This window comes from Grammomys surdaster, unplaced genomic scaffold, assembly GCF_004785775.1.
Source record: "Grammomys surdaster isolate TR1022 unplaced genomic scaffold, NIH_TR_1.0 198, whole genome shotgun sequence".
Classification (NCBI taxonomy): domain Eukaryota; kingdom Metazoa; phylum Chordata; class Mammalia; order Rodentia; family Muridae; genus Grammomys; species Grammomys surdaster.
In genome coordinates, this window is record NW_021604643.1 from 2,839,401 (window position 1) to 2,860,638 (window position 21,238).

A 21,238-nucleotide genomic window follows, 5' to 3' on the forward strand; every position below is an offset into this window, starting at 1 on the left:
AAAGATTTAGCCAATGCAGTATGAATCAGTGTTGAAAAGTGAACTCCCACTTTCCTCCTGGTGATCATTGTAGTAAGAAACAAATGATTGCCATTGCCACACACAAGGGAAAGACAGCATTCGATTAAACCCTAGTAACTTCATTATTAGGCCTGAAGGTGAGTCCCTCAGTAGGCTGAAGGATATCATAAGATGACTGCAAATTTCTACAGGCATGTGAGTACCTTGTTCCAATGCCCTATTTGCTACTAAATAGTTTGTCTAAAGTTAAAAAGTAGCATTCCTAACCAGGATAAGAGCATGAAAGATTAAGAGTACAATAGTCTCCCTTCATCCAGACTCCCAGTGACTGTTTCAAGCAGACAGTTCCCAGCCCTCGCTGTATAGCCTGTGGTCATTTATCTTCCAGATTGAACATAGCAAGAGGCTAATAACAACCAATAAATGGAATAGTTATGATAAAATATTGTAAGAAAAGTCATGTGAAGCATGAATTGTTTATTTCTAGAATTTACCAAGCCATACATTTGGACCCCACTTGACCATGGGTAACCGTTGTCACCAAAATCAAAGCTAAACATGGAGAAACCACAATATAGCTGTGCTTAAAGCAGGTTTCTGAGATTCCCTTGATTGCTAGAGACATGAGAATATGTCTAAGTGACCTATTTTATTTATTTCCCCTTAATTCTGGAGTTGACAGTTTGATGCTCAATAAATAGCTACATTCAGGAGCATCTACTCTAAGAGGGTCATAGGCTCATCCTGATAAGAGTGCTGGAGCCCCCTGCTTACCCAGGAGAATCAGATCCGAGGCTACTTTGGTACCACAACAGTCAACTCTCACAGGAGGACTTACATCCTCTGTTGCTGTGACGACATTCCATTCCAGATCCAGCACTCTGACTGAACCTGAGGGAAGAGGTGAATGAACTCTGAACTCCCTCACAGCTGCTGACCATGCTTAACTGTACTTTATCTAAAAGATGAAAGTATAGAGATGACTCAAGAAATAAGAACATTCTGAACTAGAATTTGACTCCTCAGATGTAAGGCATATAGTTTGTAATAGAGTTAGAGAAGAGACGTAAAATGAGGGTGACACTCTCAAAAGATAAGGGAAAAGTGGAATGGGGGAGGACTTACTTAAGGGCCATGGGGAGGAGAGCAACATCTGATGTTGGGTTGTAAAGTAAACAAATAAATAAATTTAAAAAATAAAGTAAGATAATACAAGTCTCAGTGATGATATTTTACGAAAGCAAGTTTTTTCTTCTACTAAATGATTAGAAGTTATATCACTGTTGTAAATTGCCAAAATACAAAATAAAAAGGAAAAGTTACCATTGGACACATAATTTATTTCTCAGTATATTAGTGACTTTTTTAGAAACATAGGGTTAATGCTAGATTTCTGTCTGGTAGGAATGTACTTAACTGAAGATTAATGACTAAATATTGTTAAAAATTTTTGAGAGTTATTTGCAATGTTAAATGGATTCTCATCCATTATTTGGCTTGTAAATAACTTGGCAACAAAGAAATACAGTAAGTTTACATGGGTCTAAGATTATGGGGTATATAGGACACGAGGCCAAGCTAACGTGGCAACTGCAACTTTTAAAAAACTACTAAGGTTAGAAGATTTCCACAACTATGAGCCCAAGTTATTCAATGGAGAGAAATTTAGGATGATGAATTTCTTGAGTATCTTTGCCAAAGCAAAATTTGTAACATTGAGGGAAAATTAGAGACCTAAAAATTTTTTTCAAGCACAATTTTAATCTTTTGGGCTGGAGAGATGGCTCAGCCTTTAACAGCACTGACAGCTCTTACAAAGGTCCTGAGTTCAATTGCCAGCAACCACATGGTGGCTCACATGGTGTCCTCTTCTGGTGTGCCTGAAGACAGCTACAATGTACTCACATAAATAAAATAAATAAATCTTTTAAAAAAATTAATCTTTTGTACATAGTGAAGCCTCCTTTCTCCCCTTATCCCCATGACAGCTTCTACAAAGTGTTTGGTACTTTTATGCCAGGAAAATGCTCAATGAAGTGTTGGTTACAATTTATTGGGATGAGGGAGATGGTTAAGGGTGCCTACTGTTTGCAGCACCCACATGGTAGTTCACAACTTCTTATAACTCTAGTTCCAGGAGACACAGTGCCCTCTTCTGGCCTCCGAGGATTCTAAAACACATTATACATAAACTCAGCCAGACATATCCATACATATTATTAATGAATGAACAAATATTTTTAAAACTCTTTTGTATATTATTTCTTCCCCTAAATTGTCTAAGTGGGCTGTGTCAGCATCATCTCCTGGAGATAAGTAACAGGCTTGCTCCTTTCTGCTTTGAAGGTGTGAGAATGCTGGATGGTGATGTCACCGACATGGTGGAAGCAAAGTCTGTCAGCTACAACCCACAGCATGTGCACATCTACAGTGCCAGCTGGGGCCCAGATGATGATGGGAAGACTGTGGATGGGCCAGCTCCCCTCACCCGGCAAGCCTTTGAGAATGGTGTGAGAATGGTAGGTGTTCAAAGCATCTGGGGTGAAGAATTTCATATGCAGAGCTTATAGGCCGAGCATCCTCCAGACTAGAGGATTTCTGAAGCTTGTGGGCTGGCTGGCCACTGGAGAGACGTCTTGAACATTGGCATCATAGGTTGTTTCTGTTCTACAAATGAACTCAGAGTTAGTATTTCTTCTGCCATGAACAGTTTAGTTGGGTGTTTAGAGCCACACAGAGGACATACAGTAATTAATATGTGCAAGTGGCACTTTAAGAAGCAAATTCTGGGGGTAGGGTTGTTGAATGGGTATTTCCAGTTTCCCTTTGGTATTGGCGGATCACCCAGCACAGTTCTTCTGTCATCTCCCCACTGTGACACTTAGTTAACTTCTGTCCAGAAGTAATATTGCCTTTCAGTCACTCCCTGATCTCTCTAATCAGGCAACTTACCATTTTAATTTGATGTCACTGAAAGAGTCACTGTCCACTGTCCCCAGAAAACCTAGCTCAGTAAACTATTGTAATATAATGTTAGTTTCAAATTACAGATTTTCAATTGTCTTAAATTAAGTAGAAGCAAAGATGCTAGAACTTGTAGAAAGAAGGGTGCTTCACCAGAAGCAGTGTCTTTCATTCTACTAATAAATAGAACTTTGAGTTTTGTGAAGGATATATACTCTCTGAATGTCATCATTGATCTGGTCCTAACATCCTTTGCCTTTCCCATCATTCTCTGCATTGTCATGCATGCATCCTCCACTCCTGGTAATTATCCATCAGCACATGCTGTTTTGTCTGGCCCTCCCCGAAGTGCTTCAGTCCTCTACCGAAAAGCCCCCTCTTCGCAGAAGCCTTTCCAAGCCCTAGCTGGAATGGATTATCATTAGTCTCTGACTCTGAGCTCAATGCCATTGATAGTCTTCCTGATGCTAAGTAAAAGCCAAATCATATTTGTGCTTTGTATCAGAGTTCGTTCTGGGTTTATCTTTGTCACAAAAGTGTAAGTCCCAGAACAGCAGAGCATGTGCTTTATACATATTTATGGATTTTACAAAACTAAGAGAATGTATTGAATTCTAGTGAGCATTCTGGAAATGTTTGTTGCATCAAATTTAGTGAACTACAAATGATATGAACCACAATGCTTTCATAGATTCAGCCCAGATTTTGAACAGTGGGATGCATTCAGTTGATTAGCATGTTTGAGCAAGAATAAAAATTATAGTGAGTTTTGCATATGTTGGTGAGCCTGGGCTAGATTTTTAGCAAAAGCCTGAGCTAAACCATCCTATGACTATTCTGAAATGGGTGTGAGGAAGAAAACACTTGTTTTATAAGCACTTTCTAGCAAAGAAAAAAGTTTATGTTTTATGAAGACATTTTCATTTCTAGTTTTGTCCACATTCAGCTGCTTTTGTATACTTTTAGCAGATAGATAATATTGTAACCAACTAGACTTTCCTTTCAAAGTGCTTAATACCAAATGAATATACCATCTGCTGATTCATTGCCAAAGCTGTGGACTACAAATTACTGTTGGTGGCCAGTATGCCATCAGTAAAATGGCCTTCTAAGTTTGGTTCAAATGTTCCAATTATGAGTGCATTGAACTCATGAAAAAAGAGCAACCTGGAATTTCTCAGTGTTAAAATCATTTTATTAGTAATGCACATGCCTTGCGGTTATGCATATACAGATAAAGAATGCCCAAGCCTAATAAGTAGTTTTGCAAACTGACTAACAGGCATGTGGATAAATAATAAGGTGCCAAAAAAAGTTTTAAAATGTATTTTTATTAGAGTCTGTAGCTCAATAGAAATTAACTGAAATCTTAACGCATAAAACTGATAAAACTGTGACACTTTGATTATAAAAAATGTTTCCTTTTTAAAGTTAGGCTTAGAAACAGATCGTGTGAAGAACCGTTCAGATACATAGAGCTATTTAGAAATGAATGATGTGAAAAAATTAAGCCCATTTCAGTTGCAAACAAATGACCTTTTTATTGTGGTAAGTGGTATGCAAAAAGTATATTAGGAAGCAGTCAATAAGGTTCTTCCCCACCCAAGTAGTCAGTCATTGACGACTGAGTGCAGATACATCTTTCTATACTCTTAACTACATTAACCTGCCAACTGGGAATCATGTTGAATCTCTGCATGGATCCCACGGGCACTCTTCTAGTGCAGCCCATGGAAATAGGGCTCATTGGTTTTATTTGTTTCAAAAATTTTGGAGTTTTGCAGTACCATCGTTTAGGGGCTGGGATAAGGCTCTGCAGTCAAGCATGTACATGAGGCCTTAGCTTCAACACCCAGCACCCAAACGCAGACAAGTAAGGATAGAATGATTTATCCTGCATTCCTTTAAAGATCTTCCTGGGATTTAATCTGAACAAAAAGGACTTTGGTTTTAAGATGAACCATTAACTTTTAGAGTTGAAATAGTAGCAAAAGTAGTAACTCTTAAAAGGGAAGATTTATCTTCTGGTCTGTCTCCCATCTCAATATAAAATGACGGCAATAAACCATTGAAATGAGGCAAAATTGATTGGACAATGTTTTCATGTAGTTAGTAGAGTGAAACTTTCAAGTTAAGCTAAAGTACAGTCTAGTATTCCTCATTTACTTCTGACTTAAACTAAATCAAATAGCTTGCTTCCATTTCTTCTTCTAAAGTGGTGTGAGGATATACTACTCACTCCCAGAGAATTTATGACAAAATAATCAACATAAAGTTATTAACACACTGGCTGAATATAGTAAGTACTCAATAAAACTTCTTAGCGAAAGATATCCACTTCAAAAGTACTGTTCATTTTTGTCCTTAGTCCCACATGCTTCACAACTAAATCATGTCCACCTTGCAGAATTCTAGATGACTCCATCCAGGCTACTTTTAGAGGTAGATTAGAAATAGAGTGCCACAGATTGGTACAGATTCTCTGAGCTTTGTTACTAAGGTCATTTGCCTGTTTCTCCTCTGTCTATTTACATCATCAACTCCTCTTGCGCTAATAAAGTAAGTGTCTCCAATTTAAAGCATCTGCAATTTCATTGTGATTCTGTGTGGGTGGGTGTGTATGTGTGTGTATTCACATGTGTGTGAGTGTGTGAGTGAGAGTGTATGTGTATGACTGTATGTGTGTGAAAGGTGTGTGTAAATATATATGTCTGAGTAAGTGTGTGTGTGTGTGTGTGTGTGTGTGTGTGTCCAATCTCAAATTGCTTATTTTCCCAAAGGATATTTCTCTAGATAGCTGTGAGTATACCATTCAACATTTCAAGTTGATATTGGGTAGATTTTATCAGAAAAATGAAAAGCTTGACTACTTTCTTGTGTTGAAGCATCATGTGAAACATAATTCATCGTATTTGAGGTCTTGATAGAAAGATTAAGTGAGCTATTGGTGATTAGAGGACCTAAGGAACAAAGGCAGGTAAAGAGATGCCATCAGCTAACCAATGGAAAGCTTTCACCATGACCTTAAGGCCCATTGATGTCTTACCTACATTTTCTACTTCCTGCAGGGACAGAATGAATACTACATACACTATATCACCTAGACAAAACACAAGCAGAGACTCTACAAGAATGATTCAACCGAGATTCATGTAGTGAGTGAAATATAGTTGGCAGTTGGAAGGGGCAACACTACTTTCTATGGGAAGGGTAGAGAGTTCCCTTTGAGGAGGCAGTAGCTGCAGACAAAGAAGATAAGCCTAAGTTGATAATGTGAAGACCTGGAAGAAGAATGTTCTATGCAGAAGGAACAGAAGGGAAAACCCCTGCATAGCAAAGGATTTTTGCAGATAGCAAAAGGTTTGGCTGAATAGCAAGAGGTTTGCTGTGTATTTCTAGGACAGAAGATTTCCTCGGGCCATAGATACAGTAAGAGCAGAAAGTGATAGAAAGGTGGCATTGTCTAAGGCCAGCTCAACAGGCTTGAATTCCACACTCTTACAGAAAGTCACTGGAGGTTGAACTAGGGCAGGTGCCCTGTAAACATGCCATCTGTTGGGATGAATTGTGGGGGACAAGAGTGGAAGATTACAGTGGTCCGGGACAACATGAAGACCATGGAAGCACTGTCCGGACCTCTAGAAATATCAGGCAGCTGAAGAGAGAAGGGCATGTATGGAGAAATCTATTCACAGAGGAAATAAATACTTTTTGCTCGGGGCTTCCAAGTATTGATCATGTCCGGTTTTGCTGCTTACTAATCAGAAATGTACCAAGTATTGAATTTCAAAATGTTCCCCATTTATTTACTGTAAGACAAACATTTGAATCGGTGGGATGTAGCAGTGGTTTCAAATACTTCAACAAAATCAGAATTGATTCAATTTATTATAGCCCCTTTAGAATTAATGTGCCAAAATTGTATCAGAGAAACTGTGTTAAACAAACCTTATCATAGCTGACAACTTCCTCTCTCTCTCTCTCTCTCTCTCTCTCTCTCTCTCTCTCTCTCTCTCTCAACTGCATATTATTTGATGTCAAAGAGCTGTAAGATTGGCGTAACTTTTAGAGTCACATAATTTGGACTATATTTAGTGAATGGGAATGATAGGATGAAGGGGAGGATGATGATGGAGATGATGACAATGATAACATGAAATTGTAATGTTTTGGCCCATCTTTTCACTGCTGTCACTCATCTGAGCCCCTAAATGGGCTATTAACTTTTAATCTGGACAGTAATCTTGTGAGACAAGCACTCTCTCCCCCAGCCTTACATTAGAGAAGACAAAGCTATCAAAGTCAGAACACGGCCCTCAGTGGTTGCTTTAGTAAGTTCTGCTACTTGTTCCTTTTCTGTCATCACTGACATATCTGACTCTTCCTTAATCTCATTTTCCTGTTTCACCTCTGTTGGCACATTGAGGCCGTTGATTCTCATATCTTAGAAAGAATATGTAGGGCTGGGGTGATTATTCCAGTAGTTAAGAGCACTGGCTGCTCTTCCTAAGGTCCCAGGTTCAAATTCCTAGAATCCACATGGCATTACAACCAACTATTCCAGGGGTTCAGAGTCTTCTTTTGCCTTCTATGGACATCAGGTCATACACATGGTTCACAGCCATGCTTCATGCCAGCCAAACACACATATAAAACCCGATAAAAATAAATTAAATAGAATAGCCCATGAATCTGTCTCTTCTTACTTTGCATTCCCTTCCTTTCCCTGCTCCCATTACTCTTCCTTAAGGTTGAAATTCTTGTGGCTTTTTCTATACCTGTCTTCTACTAGGTCCTGTTTTCATTCTCTCTTGGGGCTATTGGATTAGAAGGCCTCCTTCCCCGAGGAACACAGTAAGGCTGCGCTGTTCACTGACCCCCCCACATACAGAGACCTCTAAGCTTTCATCTAACTTGTCCTAACAGGACATTCTGCCTGCTCTTCCTATACACTCTAGCCTCCTGGACCCGCTAAAACTCTGTGGTATTTAACTTGTTCATATTATGATTTCTCCTCCATAAAGGCCTAGCATCAGACTACATCCTGTATTGTGTGCAAAGTACTAAAAGGACAAATTTAGTGGAAAAAGAAAGAATGATTGAGGAGTGTATGGATGACTTCCATGCTAATTTTCTATCTTTGCTCAAAAAACAATACTTGCGTTGCTTTGAACATATATAATGATCCTAGACCGTTAAGCATGTATAATATATCATGGTGGTTAAATATCCCAGAGTCTGAATGCAGGTTCTCTGATTGGGAAATGTGGGTTCTAGTATGTTTGAGGTTTTTTTAAACCTCATTCATGTTAAAATTAACCTGTTGGATCTGTTTATCTATTCAGTGGAGCTAAATGCTAGCAGTTCCCTCACAAGATCCTATTTTAATGCCTGTAAAACACACTACAGAGTTCTTGACACAATGCAAAATCTGGAAACATAAGTCTTAATCAGATTCACATCTGAAATACTCAAGACAATAAAGATGAACTGCTGCCTAATCATGTAAACTACCATGAAAGTCTGCATGATCCCATACTTCTAGATTTAATCAATCTGAGATTATTGAGTGATCCTATGGGAGCCTTCAGATGATATTAATGAATAATCTGTATAAGAGAAGAAAATACCAAGGGAATATTTGCTCACTTTTTTTTTTCCCCAAAAGCCACTAACTTTATAAAACTCAAAACACAATAAGGTGGGAATGAACAAGTTTGGGGTTTTTTTCTTTTTTCTGCCACGTATACAAGAATTGCCATTTATTTTATGGTGCCTTTGGTCACTTAAAAGTACATTCAAGAGTCTGAGATATCTCAACGTGAGAGATGTGTTTAACTTTAATCAATGTTTTCAATTTAACCATATAGAATCTTTTTTTTTCTCTCTGCCATTCTTTCCTCCCTAACTCCTTTTTTTCATCTGCTCTTCCTCCCATGGGGTCTGATTGAGTACCCGAGGCTGTTTATCCCATCCCGTGGGGTCTGATTGTGTACCCCAAGCTAACTTTAAACCAAGTCTTGCTTATTCAGCTTCACAAGTGCTGCCCTTACAGGCATGGACCACCACCCTCAACAGCAACAAAAAACTTGCATCACTTTTTAAAAACTGACTTCAAATTTCATTTCATTTTAGATCGTATAGAACTATTGTTTTAAAAATTCAGATAAACTTGTTAGATCTTTGCTGTCATAACCTTAGGACTTGAAATGACTTGGTTAACTCGGTTCCCACTGGTAATGCATTGTCTTACGTGCTGTGGCCTTTAATGTACCTTGTTTTCCTTCTTAAAACTGTGACTTCATCAATGTCATTTATCAAGGAACGTTCTGGTAGTCGTTGCTGAGAGTCAGCGAATCCTCCCGTGTCCTCACAATTAAACATCGCTTACACAGACTTGTCGACTGGATGCTTCCAAAACCACCCAACCAAAGCTTCAGCTTTCAATTCTGATGAATGCAATCATTGAGGAAGTATGTCTATATGCATGGATTATCTTCTTTTCTCTTTAAAATTCATCACTGCCTCCCATGACTGACAAGGAACACTTAGCTTTTAGCAGGGAACACAGGGTCTCTTATAGTTTTGCCAGGGCTTACAGAATAGAAACTTTACGTGTCATCTTTTTAAAGAACAGTGTAAGAATTACCCTGTGACCCTTTGTTCTTATTGACCCAGATCCTTGGCAAATAATATCCAAGGAGACAATTTTGCCTTCAAATTTTAGCCAATCCAAAGTAGGAAAATGGATTCATAAAATAAGTGACCACAGACAGTTTTCAGATATCGACGACACTGAGGTAAGTGGCAGAATAAGAATCTGGCAACACAGAGTTTTCTTTAATGGACTGTGTTTATCTGTGAGTTCCACCGTGCTCAGCACTTTGCTAGGTGTCATGGGAGGATGAATAGCACATAGCCCTCATCTTAGGGGAAGTCTCTGTGTAATGAGGAGGGGATGTCTAAATAGAGCGTGAACCAACTCCCAGACTCCAGTCATCTTACAGAACCTGGAAAGAGAGTGCAGAAAATATAACACACAGTTAAAAAAAAAGCCTGGAAGCCATCTTGTCCACTTTGAGTTATTAAAGTTTAATAAGATGTGTGTAGTTGGTACTTATCAGCAGGTGTCTGACACGTTGACAGCATTTCCTGACATGTGTGCTCAATTATGTTCTCTAGAAAAAGAGCAAGAAATTGAAATGGAATCTTTTTTATATTCAGGAAAGCTTATATTATAGTTGTCTTGTTTTACTCAAGAAAGTTTACTTAAAAGCCCACTACATACTTAGCATTGGTTTAGCATTTGTCTTGCACCCCACTCTTAGAGAGTTCGTGTACCTCATTGTGAGTAGTTGAGGACCACATTTTACAGGGTTTTCTTGGCCTGGGGAGATGGCTCAGCATTAAAAGCACTTCCACAGGACCAGAGTTCAAGTTCCAGCACCCCTATCAGGAAATTGTGACTCACAACTAATTGTAATTCAAGCTCCAGCGAATTCACTACCCTCCTCTAGCTTCTGTGTGTGCCCACATGCAATGTACATGCACACACACATACACACAGGTGAAATGAAAAGTAATAAATAATATTTTTAAGTAACAAATTTTATCTGTCACTTTATCTGCAAGTAAATTTTCAAGTCCAGGGCAACTTTCTTGGTGGGTTTTGGTTTGCTTGGTTGGTTTGCAAAGGTCATTAGAACATTCAACAAATTCAGAACAGAGCTGATGTCAAGGATAGGGAATGAGAGCGGGGAGACTCAACATCACTGGTTGTTACCCTCCTGTTGAAACTAACACTAGTTCCATCCTCACACTATGGTGTCCAGGGGTCCAGTTCTTTAGTTACTGTTTCTTCTTCTCAGAAAATTAACACATTCTCAAGTAGAGTAGTTATATAGAATGTTTGAAGAAAGCACAAAGCCTTCCACAACCACATGTTGTCAATTGAAGATGCAAAAGTCACACATGCACATTTTGAAGCCCTTAAATTAAAAGCATGTGTCTAGCAAATGGAGAGCAAAGAAGCTTAATGTCCTTATATAATAAAAGCAGCAATGGCAATCATAATAAAATTAACTGATTCCACTGTGGGGGAATAGATTTTTTAATATATATACACCCAGCTGTAATAGGATTGATACTTTATACTTTAATAAATAACAGGTTACTGCTACATTAGTTGTTGAATGTTGTAAAGCTATGAAAATATATATGGAAGGATAAAGACTCACAAAGGAGCATATTTAAATTTGGTGTGACTTAATGAAAATTTACTTTAACTGGGCCCATTATTGCCTCAGGATTTAACTATACCTGTGTCGAACTCTGTGTCTAATTTATAAAAACTAAGAAGTGACTTCTCAAGTGTAGTTAACTTAATGTCATCAATTTGCAAGACAAAAGTGTGTTTCATAAATACACATGTGGTTTTAAATTCTATAATTATCATAGTATTTCCTGAGGCATGAATATCAAATTTTGATTAATGCATGCTATCTATACATTTTTTTAAAGGAAAAGAGCACAAATCTATGGTAACCTTATCTGTGTAAAATTTGCAAATATTCATTGCTGTCTTGTTTACATTTTTAAAGAAGTGTTAGTATTTATGTAGTTAAATCAATTGGCAAACACATCCTAATTCTTCTTGTTAATTACTTTCCTCATTTCAATGACTAGGACTTGAAAAAGGTTTCTTTTGGCTCATGGTTTGAGGCTAGGGCAGTCATGGCTCAGAATTCATGTTTCAGTAACTGAAAGAGACAAGTGCTGGTGCTCAGCTTTCCACCATTTCTTCATCGAAAGACCCAGGATGTTGGATGGTTTCACCAGTATTCAGAGTGGACCTTCTTGCCTTGGTAAATCTTTCTGGAAATACTATTGTAGACCTATACAGATGTGTGCTCTATGGTGCCTATAAATCTGTCAAGTGGACAGTGGAAATTAAGCATCATGTGCTATATTGGAATCCACTACCCCTGGATTAGCCACATATCAATGGGAGTCCTTTTAGTTTGCTTGATTCATTCAGTGTGAGTGCTGGGCTAACTGAGAAGCTGGTAAATGTCTCAAAAGCTGTCCTACTGTGCTTCTGGAAGATTGAAAAGCATACAGATTCTGGATTCAGTGAACTTGAGGTTCATTCTAAGTAGCAGTTTCTATGGTTCCAGATGTAAGTTTGTGAATGCTGATGGGGAGAACACGTGGGTGCATTTCCTTTAGTATAGTATGACATCAGCAGACAATATAGGCCTCTGTGTAATAAAGATAAATTGAACAAGGCTGGTGGTTTCCTATTGCTTAGAAGTATGGATGACTTGGGTCATAGAATTTGTAGTACACATAGTATGCCTACATTCCTCATTGTATGATGAATACAATCTAATGTAACTCTCAAGTTTTATTTTTAAATACTGTTATGATTGTGGCTTCATAGGAGTGCACAGTGCATGGATGTGTAAACTGAGTCTTGGCAGTTAGGCAATGTGGCTGGCCACTAAGACACGTAAGATGTCAGATGTCTGTGGGAGCCTGTGTTCTACCACTGTGTAATATCAGCTCCTGGTGAATATCATATGGTGCATCTATGCATGTTCATCCCAAACATGGTCACAGGAAGTGACAAAGAACCATATCTTTGAGTCTCTGGAGGAGTTATCATCTAGGCCATATTGAGCGACATCCTAGTCTTCACTGTGTTAGTTCTTTCTTTGTCAACTTTGTAGGAGTTCCAAGGCTTTATTGCAAGTAGAGGACTTTGTCAGTTTGAGAAAAGACATGTTGCTAAGTTGCCAGCACTTCCACTTCCCTTCCTGGTCTCTCCATTGGAGCAATTACAATGACCCAGTGACATGGCTCATCTGATAGATGAAGTGCTTGGTCTGGCAGCTGCTCTTCTCTTCAAAGGAAGGGTGGCATAGGATTCATTTTTAAGAATCGCAGCATATTCGCCATGTAATCATATATTAAAAATGAGTCTAATACAAATAATTCCTTTTTATTGAGACAAGATTGTATTTGTGGATAGAAATTGCTGTGAGTTGATTCTCCTTATTTCAGAAATCCAATAAGATACTCTAGGTAAGGTCAAGGCTGTTACTTCCTGTAGTTGAAGACCGTGACATCATCCAAGCCCCACTGTGGGTTATAAAGGAGGATGACTTGCTTATTGCTTTTTTTTAGAGTTGAGCCAGCAGTTGCAATAATTCCCAGCAAGAACTTCATAATGTAGAGCTAACTTCAAGTAGGATGAGCTTTTATTATCTCTGGAACATCTCTGTTCTTTGTAAGTGCCTTTCAAACATTTATAATAAATTCTTTTCATGCCCTTGTTGATAATAAATGATTTTATTCTCTATGAAAGGAATTTTTCAAATTTTACACCTCAATATGAATTTAAAAGTAATGACACATTTCAGGACAGTTTCAAATGTATACCTTTTAAAGATTTATTTTTACTTCTAAGTATTTATGTGTATGTATGTTTGTGTCTGTGTATGTAGGTGTTTACACTTATGTTCAAGTGCCCAAGGAAAGCAGAGCCATTAGATCCCTTGGATCCCCCAGGAGCTAGAGTTACAGGCAATTGTGAGCCACCAGACATGGGTGTTAGGATTTGAATTGAGGTCCTCTACAAGAGCAGTACATACTTTTAACTCCCGAGGCATCTCACCAGCCACTCAAAATCAGTACTTAACATTATGACTATCCCTCTTGCCTCCATGAACCTAACTCCTCTGAAAGTCTGATTGTGGCTTTGGCTTTGCTGAGATGGCACAAGAGGTAGAGTTGGCAGGTATGACAGAGGCCTTTGGAAAAGCTCAGTTCGTGTTAATTGATGCTTGGGATAGTGTCTGGGAATGTATGACATGAGCACAGTCTAATCCTAGCTTCCCAAAATAAGGAATTGAGAATGAACTCTACCAGTATGACTTTCCTTCCAACCACTGTTAGCAATCCTTGCACTGTAGGAGAGAAGCTTACACAAAGCTTAAAGAATGGCAGTCTGAAGGGCTTCAATTAGTTTTTAATTGATGCATAAAATGAGCTATGTACATATTAATGGAATACCAGGAGTTGTTTTCACACATTGTGTAAGGTTTACAGCAGATAAAATATGACTTTTCAAATTTATCTTCTCTCACTAAAAATCCTGTTTTCAGGTTTTTCTGAGGTAACTTGTTTCTTGATAAGACTAATATAGTCATGTGAGGAAGATGAAGTCTGAGAACGCAGGAAGTGTGGATGCCAGCAGCTGGGACCGTGGAATTCTTGATCTAGCAAAGGCATAAAACAGAAAGGTTGTGTTTTCTTTTTTAATTAGCTTAATCCACGGTTCTTAAGCAGCATTTAATCCACACTGTGATATAATTTCAGAGACATTGAGTATCAGTGGAGATCACGATGAGGGAGCCATGCTTCAGCATGCCTGCCCCCAGACTGTCTCTCATGTGTCTTCACCTCTAGGTACTATTGATAGTACATTATTCAGGTCTAAAATTCTATTATTTGAAGTATTTGGATGGATAGAATATCTGAACTTTAAAAAAAAAATTGTATAAGAACATATTGTTTCCAGTTTCAACCCCCAAATTTTGTTTCTTCAGATATTCTACTGCCATTTTTTCTTGAAAGAAAAAAACTGATTCTTCTCTTCAAGTTATACCATAAAAATAAGCAAAGTTAAAGAAATCCAAAGTCACATACAGTCTCAGAAGCCAAGAATCACACGTCTGTACATGCCTTTGATGTGTCAAATGAAGCATACATCTATAAGCCCCAGGGTTACTGAAACGTCTTTAAAAAATAAATAAATAAAATCATTGAAAATAGGGTTGATTCTCTAAGCTATTATTATTGTTATGATTTTGTTGTCTTGTTTGAGATTATTCTTGTTGTTGTTACTGAGACAAGTTTTTGATGAGTAAATATCCAGGCTGACCTCAGACTCACTATGTAGACCAAGCTAGTTTCTATCTCATAGTACATCTTCTGCCTCAGCCTTCTAAATGCTGAGATTATAGGTTTATGTCACCATGATTGGCTCATTCTAATAAGAATCAATGCACTTACGTATATCATAGGTAAGCAATTCCTTTTAAATAGTTCTGTTAATACATTGAACACAAAAGGACCAGTTTTCTGGGAGCTGGAGAGTGGAGGACCCCACATTTCTAGGGCTTTTAACTATCCTTTGTTCTGGCCTTTGATGAGGTAGCTCACTGTCTCCAAGTATCACCTTTAAATATGGAGCTCAAGTCCCTTTTTGTCCCCTAAATTCCATACTACCAGCCCATGGACTAGCACTCAATGTTGTAAAAAGGCATTAAGTCTTGGCTGGTTATACAGGGTGTTTAAATATCTGCCACTAAGCTTAAAATATATTTACCCATAAAAATAAAATTCATTTGTAGTAGAAATGCTTGTTGCAATGGCCAGCAGTTGACTCCATAATCCTTATTGGGCTCTCTAAGCCTTTAAAAACTAAGCTGACTGCATCGGGTATCCTCAGTGAGCATATAAAAATCATTTTTATTTGTGTATGGTTGTATAAAATTAATATGGTTGCTAATAACTGCATCTAATTTTTCAGTGTTTTATTAAAAAGTCAAAGAACATAAGAAATGGCTTTAAATACTTGCTTTAGTAGTCTAGTAGCATGCACAGAAAAGCAGAATGCAGAGAAGCCAGTTCAGAGCTAAGAGCAGGGATGATTGAGATGGGTGGGATGAAGGGTGTGAGTGTTAAAGCTTGTAGCTCACCGGAATCCAGAGCTGAGGACCAGTACTGCTCACTCACATACTCCTTCTTTCTTGAGCACTCAGTACATTTCTTTCCACAAGAGGAGTGGAAAACAATTGTAATTATATTCGTTGTTCCTATTCAGCATCCTTTGATGGTATGGGATGGGAACAAATAAGAACATACCATAGATTACCTTTGCCAAGTCAGGCTCAACTGGGGCCAGGCAGGCAATCCTTTCAGCAAACGCGTAAAAAAAATATTTAAAATGTGGGACTTGGAGCTGGGGGAACTGGGCTGGGGAGATGATTCATGATGCCTGTTTGTTGATGAGTTGTTGAGAGGCATCTTTAGGGAACTGTTCTTAGTCATTAGGTAACATTTTTAATCTTGAGATGTTTGACTCAAGATTTGAACAAGAGGATTAGTGATCTTTTGCTGCAATTTAATCACCAAACAAATAAACCCGAACTAATGACATTTAGTTTAAAATACATGAAGTAGCTCTTCTATTTACCATTATCCCAAGTGTACAAGCAACATCAACTGAAACCATATGTTTTTTAAATAAGATATGCCAAAAGTGGCGGATATTATAAAATGGAGTCTTATATGGCCATTTTCTAGGAGATGATGCTGTAGCATGAAAGCCAAGCACCTTGGCATAGCATTGTTCTTGAAAAGCAGTAAGTAACCCCCAGACTTCTAACCCTCAGAGCCAAACCTCTTCTTTATAAATGTCCCATGAGTCCCTGGGTTTTGGGAGAACTTTATTTCTCATTCACTTCAGTTTCAAATATTTAAATTTGCTACTCTCCACATAGTGAACAGAAGGAAGAATAAATCACAGACTTTAATAAACTCTCAGATGAAACATGCCTTCCTGCTTGTTTTTGGTGATTTTACTCCCAGTGTCCTTCCCCCAAGGCCTTCCCCAAGGTAGACCAGTTAGTCACCAAGGCATTGAGCAGTGTGGACATCTACTCAGGCTATATGTTTGCCATTTTTGATTCTTTTCTGGAAACTTTCTAGTTGTTATTAGTCATTCATTATTAGATGGTAATGAACCCAACAGTTATTAAAATTGCTTAACTAAGCAATATATTTTGAAATTCTGCAATAGTTGTTAAATATTTTGACTTCAGCTTTTGATGTATTGTTTGTTTATTAGTTTGCTTTTACCTATATGTCCAGACCAGAACTATTTCATTAAAGAACCCCTGATCTGTGTAGGAAGGAAGTGGATTTCAGAGCTGCTAGTCTGAATGGCTTTCAGATGAAATAAAATGAAATAACTCTTGCTCCACTTCTCAGCTACCAAGTCATTCATTGCCAGTGTCCGTGTCACTCCCTAGTCTCTGTGTTTTACCCTTGAAATCCTGTATCATAGAACACAAAGATTCAAATAACCATTGTATAAACAAAAGGCAACAGAGAACACTGTATGCCTGGCTCACAGAAGGAAGGGAGCTGCACATAGGGAAAAGTGAGGCCCAGAGGAGGCTTTGATAACGTATGCACTAAACTGCTCACAGACAAATGAAAGTTCCTAATTCTCCAGTAGTTTTAAATGTGCCCTCCTCAGTCTCCATACACAGATGCACAGTTCTGACCAAACTCGATAGAGCCTAGAAGGTTCTCAAAACCCACCCTGAGGAGTAGGATTTAATTAGTAATCCAATATAAATTGGCCACAAGAAAAGTCAGCTCCTTCTTATCCTGTTGTAACAATGCTTATAGGGTTATATCAATTGACTTTTTAGTGTATATGTAATAAACATGCATGCTCATTTAGACACACAGTAAAAAAAGCTGTTTAGGGTTTAGCTGAATGTGCCCTGCATGGATTTCATAGTGTATTTTGCCTTAAGTTTCCTGGCTTCTTAACTTGGCCCTCAGTTCAGCTTGTTTTGTTTCTCACATTTAAATAACTGAATTGCAATCATAATACTTAACCAAGCTAGAAAATGACATTACCACTTAACCTTCAGGAAAAATGTGTCTCAAAAGTTTTTTTGTTTTAATCCTCCTTTCCTTTTCCCTTCTCCTTGCACCCTGCTCTAAGGTTTCCTTCTTAAATTACTCTGAAGTTTTAGAAAAATAGCCAGACTTATTTCTTTTAACACATGTTTTGGTTTGGGGATATTTCACACTAATGTAAACCCCCTGTGCCTCTGTAGTAAACATGCCTGTGAATTGCTAATTGTTTTAGATTAACCCCAGAGATGTTTGGCAGACATGCTTATGGCATTGTCAGCCCACAAATTTGGTGTTTATTTCTGAGACTTTGATCATAAACCCTACACACAGGCGTAGGGGTCAGTTGCCCTATGAAGAGAATGAAGGGAAGCATTGTGCATCCTGTAGCTTTCCCATCCACTCTGCCTTCTCTCTGCTTGTATGCTTCAGCTCTGGCTGCCTTAACAAACAGCACTGGCCAGGAGGCTCAAGCAGTAGAACTATATTTTTGCCAGTTAGTTCTAGACTTTTGAAAACTATAACTCCAGACCCAGGAAATCAGATCAGTACTGGTCTCAGCTTGCAGATAGCCAGCTTCCTCACAGGGCCTGTCTTCTGTGCCACATTCTGAAGGAGCATGTTGATGTTTCTTTCCCTCTTTATGAGAACACTAGTTCTGTCTGTTTAGGCTTCACACTGAAGACCTTATGAAACCTCAATGACATTTGGGGGACATACAATTTAGTTCTATGACATATAAAGGTTTAGATTGGCCTTTATCTACTGTGCTGGATCACCCTTCACATACACCAGACAGAACCCCCAATCCTTAAACTCTCAAACACTAATCCATGGCTTCTGTCTATAGGTTTCATTAACTTCTGGAAAGCTTTAGTGCATAGTATAGACTAGAAGGAAATTGGTATAAGAATAGGAGGATGGTCTGCAGGGGCAGCCTTGGTTGACAGGATCCTCCTAAGTCCTGTTATCCCTCTGTGCTAATCTTACTGACTCCTCTTTCCTCATGTTCAGACTTTGAATGACTAGTAAACATGTGCTTTTTTCCTGCTTTCTATGCTTATTAGTTTTTGTTTATTTGTAAGACAGAGTTGAGTCTCTCTATGTAGTCCTGGATAGTCTAGAACTTACTATATAACCCAGGTTGGGCTTTGAACACACAGATAAATATGCCTGCCTCTGCTTCCCTTGGGTTAGATTAAAAAGTGTGTGCTACCTTACCTGTCCATTTATTTCTCTATGCTCACTTATAAAACACAAATCCCACCAATTGACTATTTGATTCAAGGATATCACTTCTGGAAGGGACATTTTCAGGACAGCAGCAATCCATGGCGCTTTTTGTCTCTGTGAATTCCTAAACAATACCTTAAACAGTGTCATGGTTCCTCTATCACGACCTCACTTGTGGATCTTGCAATGATAGAATTGTTAGTGTTCATACTTCTGAAGCAATCACATTATGGTCAAAGTTTCTTGAAAGATTTGGAGACAAAAAACTATATCTTCTTATTAGCGATGCTTAGAATAAGGTGTGTCACCCTTGCTTGTCAGTCCTAACTCAGCCCTGAGTCTGAAGTGAACAGGAGCTAGACTGCTTCTAGATCCCAATTCCAGGCTTCAGGGAAGACACAGAAGGCTTACCTACAAAAGGGTGAAATCATCTCAGTGCAGTCCTATTTGATAAGAAGGCTATTGTAGAGGGGAGGCTCTGGTGCTGGCTCTTGTCACATATCTGAGTATTAGTGAGCGTTTCTCAGATGCACTTTGTACCATGGTGATGAAATCATAGACTCCAATTGTGCCTTGTACCATCTGTACAGCTTCCTGCTCGAGAAATTTTCTAACATCTTGGCCTCTATTGTTCTGGATATACAGTAGACTGTCTATGGGTACAACACTTATTGATCAAAAGACCAAAAAAAAAAGTCCCTTAAGATTTGCCACAAAGGGATGAGATTGCATCTCAGTGATAAAGAGCATGCCTCACATACATAAGGCCATGGCATTGAAAAAACTAAAAACAGACAAACAAAAAAAACAAGAGAAACCAACAAAAATAACACACACACACACACACACACACGCCACATTCATACCTGTAATCACAGCACAGCCCATATACTAAGACCCTGTCTCAAAACAAGCAAACAAACAAACAAAAATTAGAAGGATTAGAGGGATGGCTCAGCAGTTAAGAACACTTCCTGCTCCCCAAAAGAAGCTGAGTTCAGATCCCAAAACCCATGTGGGGCACCTCCCAACCACCGCCAACTCCATCTCTAAGAGATCCAGTGCCTTCATCTGACCTCTGTAGACACTCCTACACATGTGATATACATTCATAGACATACATGCATTAAAAAAAAATTAAAATCATTGGAGTTGTGTTTCCCTCTTAACGAAGGAATTGTTGTGCTTGTATGTTGATAAACTAATACATGGTCATGCAAACTTGATTTGAAGAAGAAACTATGCCCTTAATCCTACCAAACAGAATAGCTTCTGTTATACTATTCTTGTGCAACAGCCTCATGTATGTGACTTCTGGACACATACAGTCTTATTTTCTCAACCAAGACACCCTTTATTTATGTGCATGCTGTGTTTATAGCACCTTATAGACACAACAGTCCTTTCTGAGCATTTTCTTATTAAATATCTTAATGATTTTAGACTATTTTAATGAAATTTGATACCTGGGCACACAGTCATCAGTTTAGGTGAGTAAATGTTATGGCATTGCTTTGCTTTTTTATGGATCTGTGGTTCCTATGCTGTTGTATATTATGGTATTGATTAAACCAAGTGGGTCTCATGCCTTCCCATGCGTTCTGTTGACCTGTCCAGGTAAGTTACGGTGTGACCATGCTCTGACCCATGGTAATGCCTCTCAGTCTCTGAAAGAGGGAGTATGTTGATGAAAACTGGAACATTCTTCATTCTTCGGACTATCTTCTTCCTCTAAGGTCTAGATATGAGTCTAACTATTCACATTAAGGTCAGACATAATTCCTGCAAATGCTGGACAAAGCATGGACCAAGGCTTAGTTGATGATGGCAAGATATTCTCTACGTTCTGCTAGGTTTTTATTATTCCTACATTCTAGGTTTGCTATGTGTTGTGATGGGAAGTCAGGGGTGGTCCAGCAGACCCAGCTATTCATCAGTGATAGCTACTGGGTTTCTCTGGCTCTTCCTCTCATTCCTGTTCTCTTGAGCTCGGGGTCAGGGGACCTGATCTGTGTAGACAACATTGTACTTTTACAGTTCAAAGACTAAAAAGAAATATATGTTCACCTTGGTATAATTGGGCTTTAAATATTCTGTTCCCTAAGGATTCAAGAAAAATTTATTATAGATAGTTCAAATGTTTTGTTATCACTGTTTGGCTTTTTAATTACCTCCTTTTACAAAGCAGTAAACAAACTACTAAAAGAAACAACCTAAAGTGAGACAGGCTGTTGCTTTGTCTTTTTTGGTTGGTTTTTGGTTTTTGGTTTTTGGTTTTTGGTTTTTGGTTTTTGGT

At 38.4% G+C, this 21,238-nt stretch overlaps 1 protein-coding gene across 1 annotated transcript in view; it reads left to right on the forward strand.

The window, feature by feature from the left end:
• Nucleotides 1-21,238, forward strand: part of Pcsk5 (proprotein convertase subtilisin/kexin type 5) — a 409,108-nt gene that overhangs the window by 162,209 nt on the left and 225,661 nt on the right. Inside the window, exon 7 of the mRNA XM_028770072.1 lies at nucleotides 2,368-2,540. Coding sequence (XP_028625905.1) covers nucleotides 2,368-2,540 — 173 coding nt within the window. The remainder of the gene's footprint in view (nucleotides 1-2,367; nucleotides 2,541-21,238) is intronic.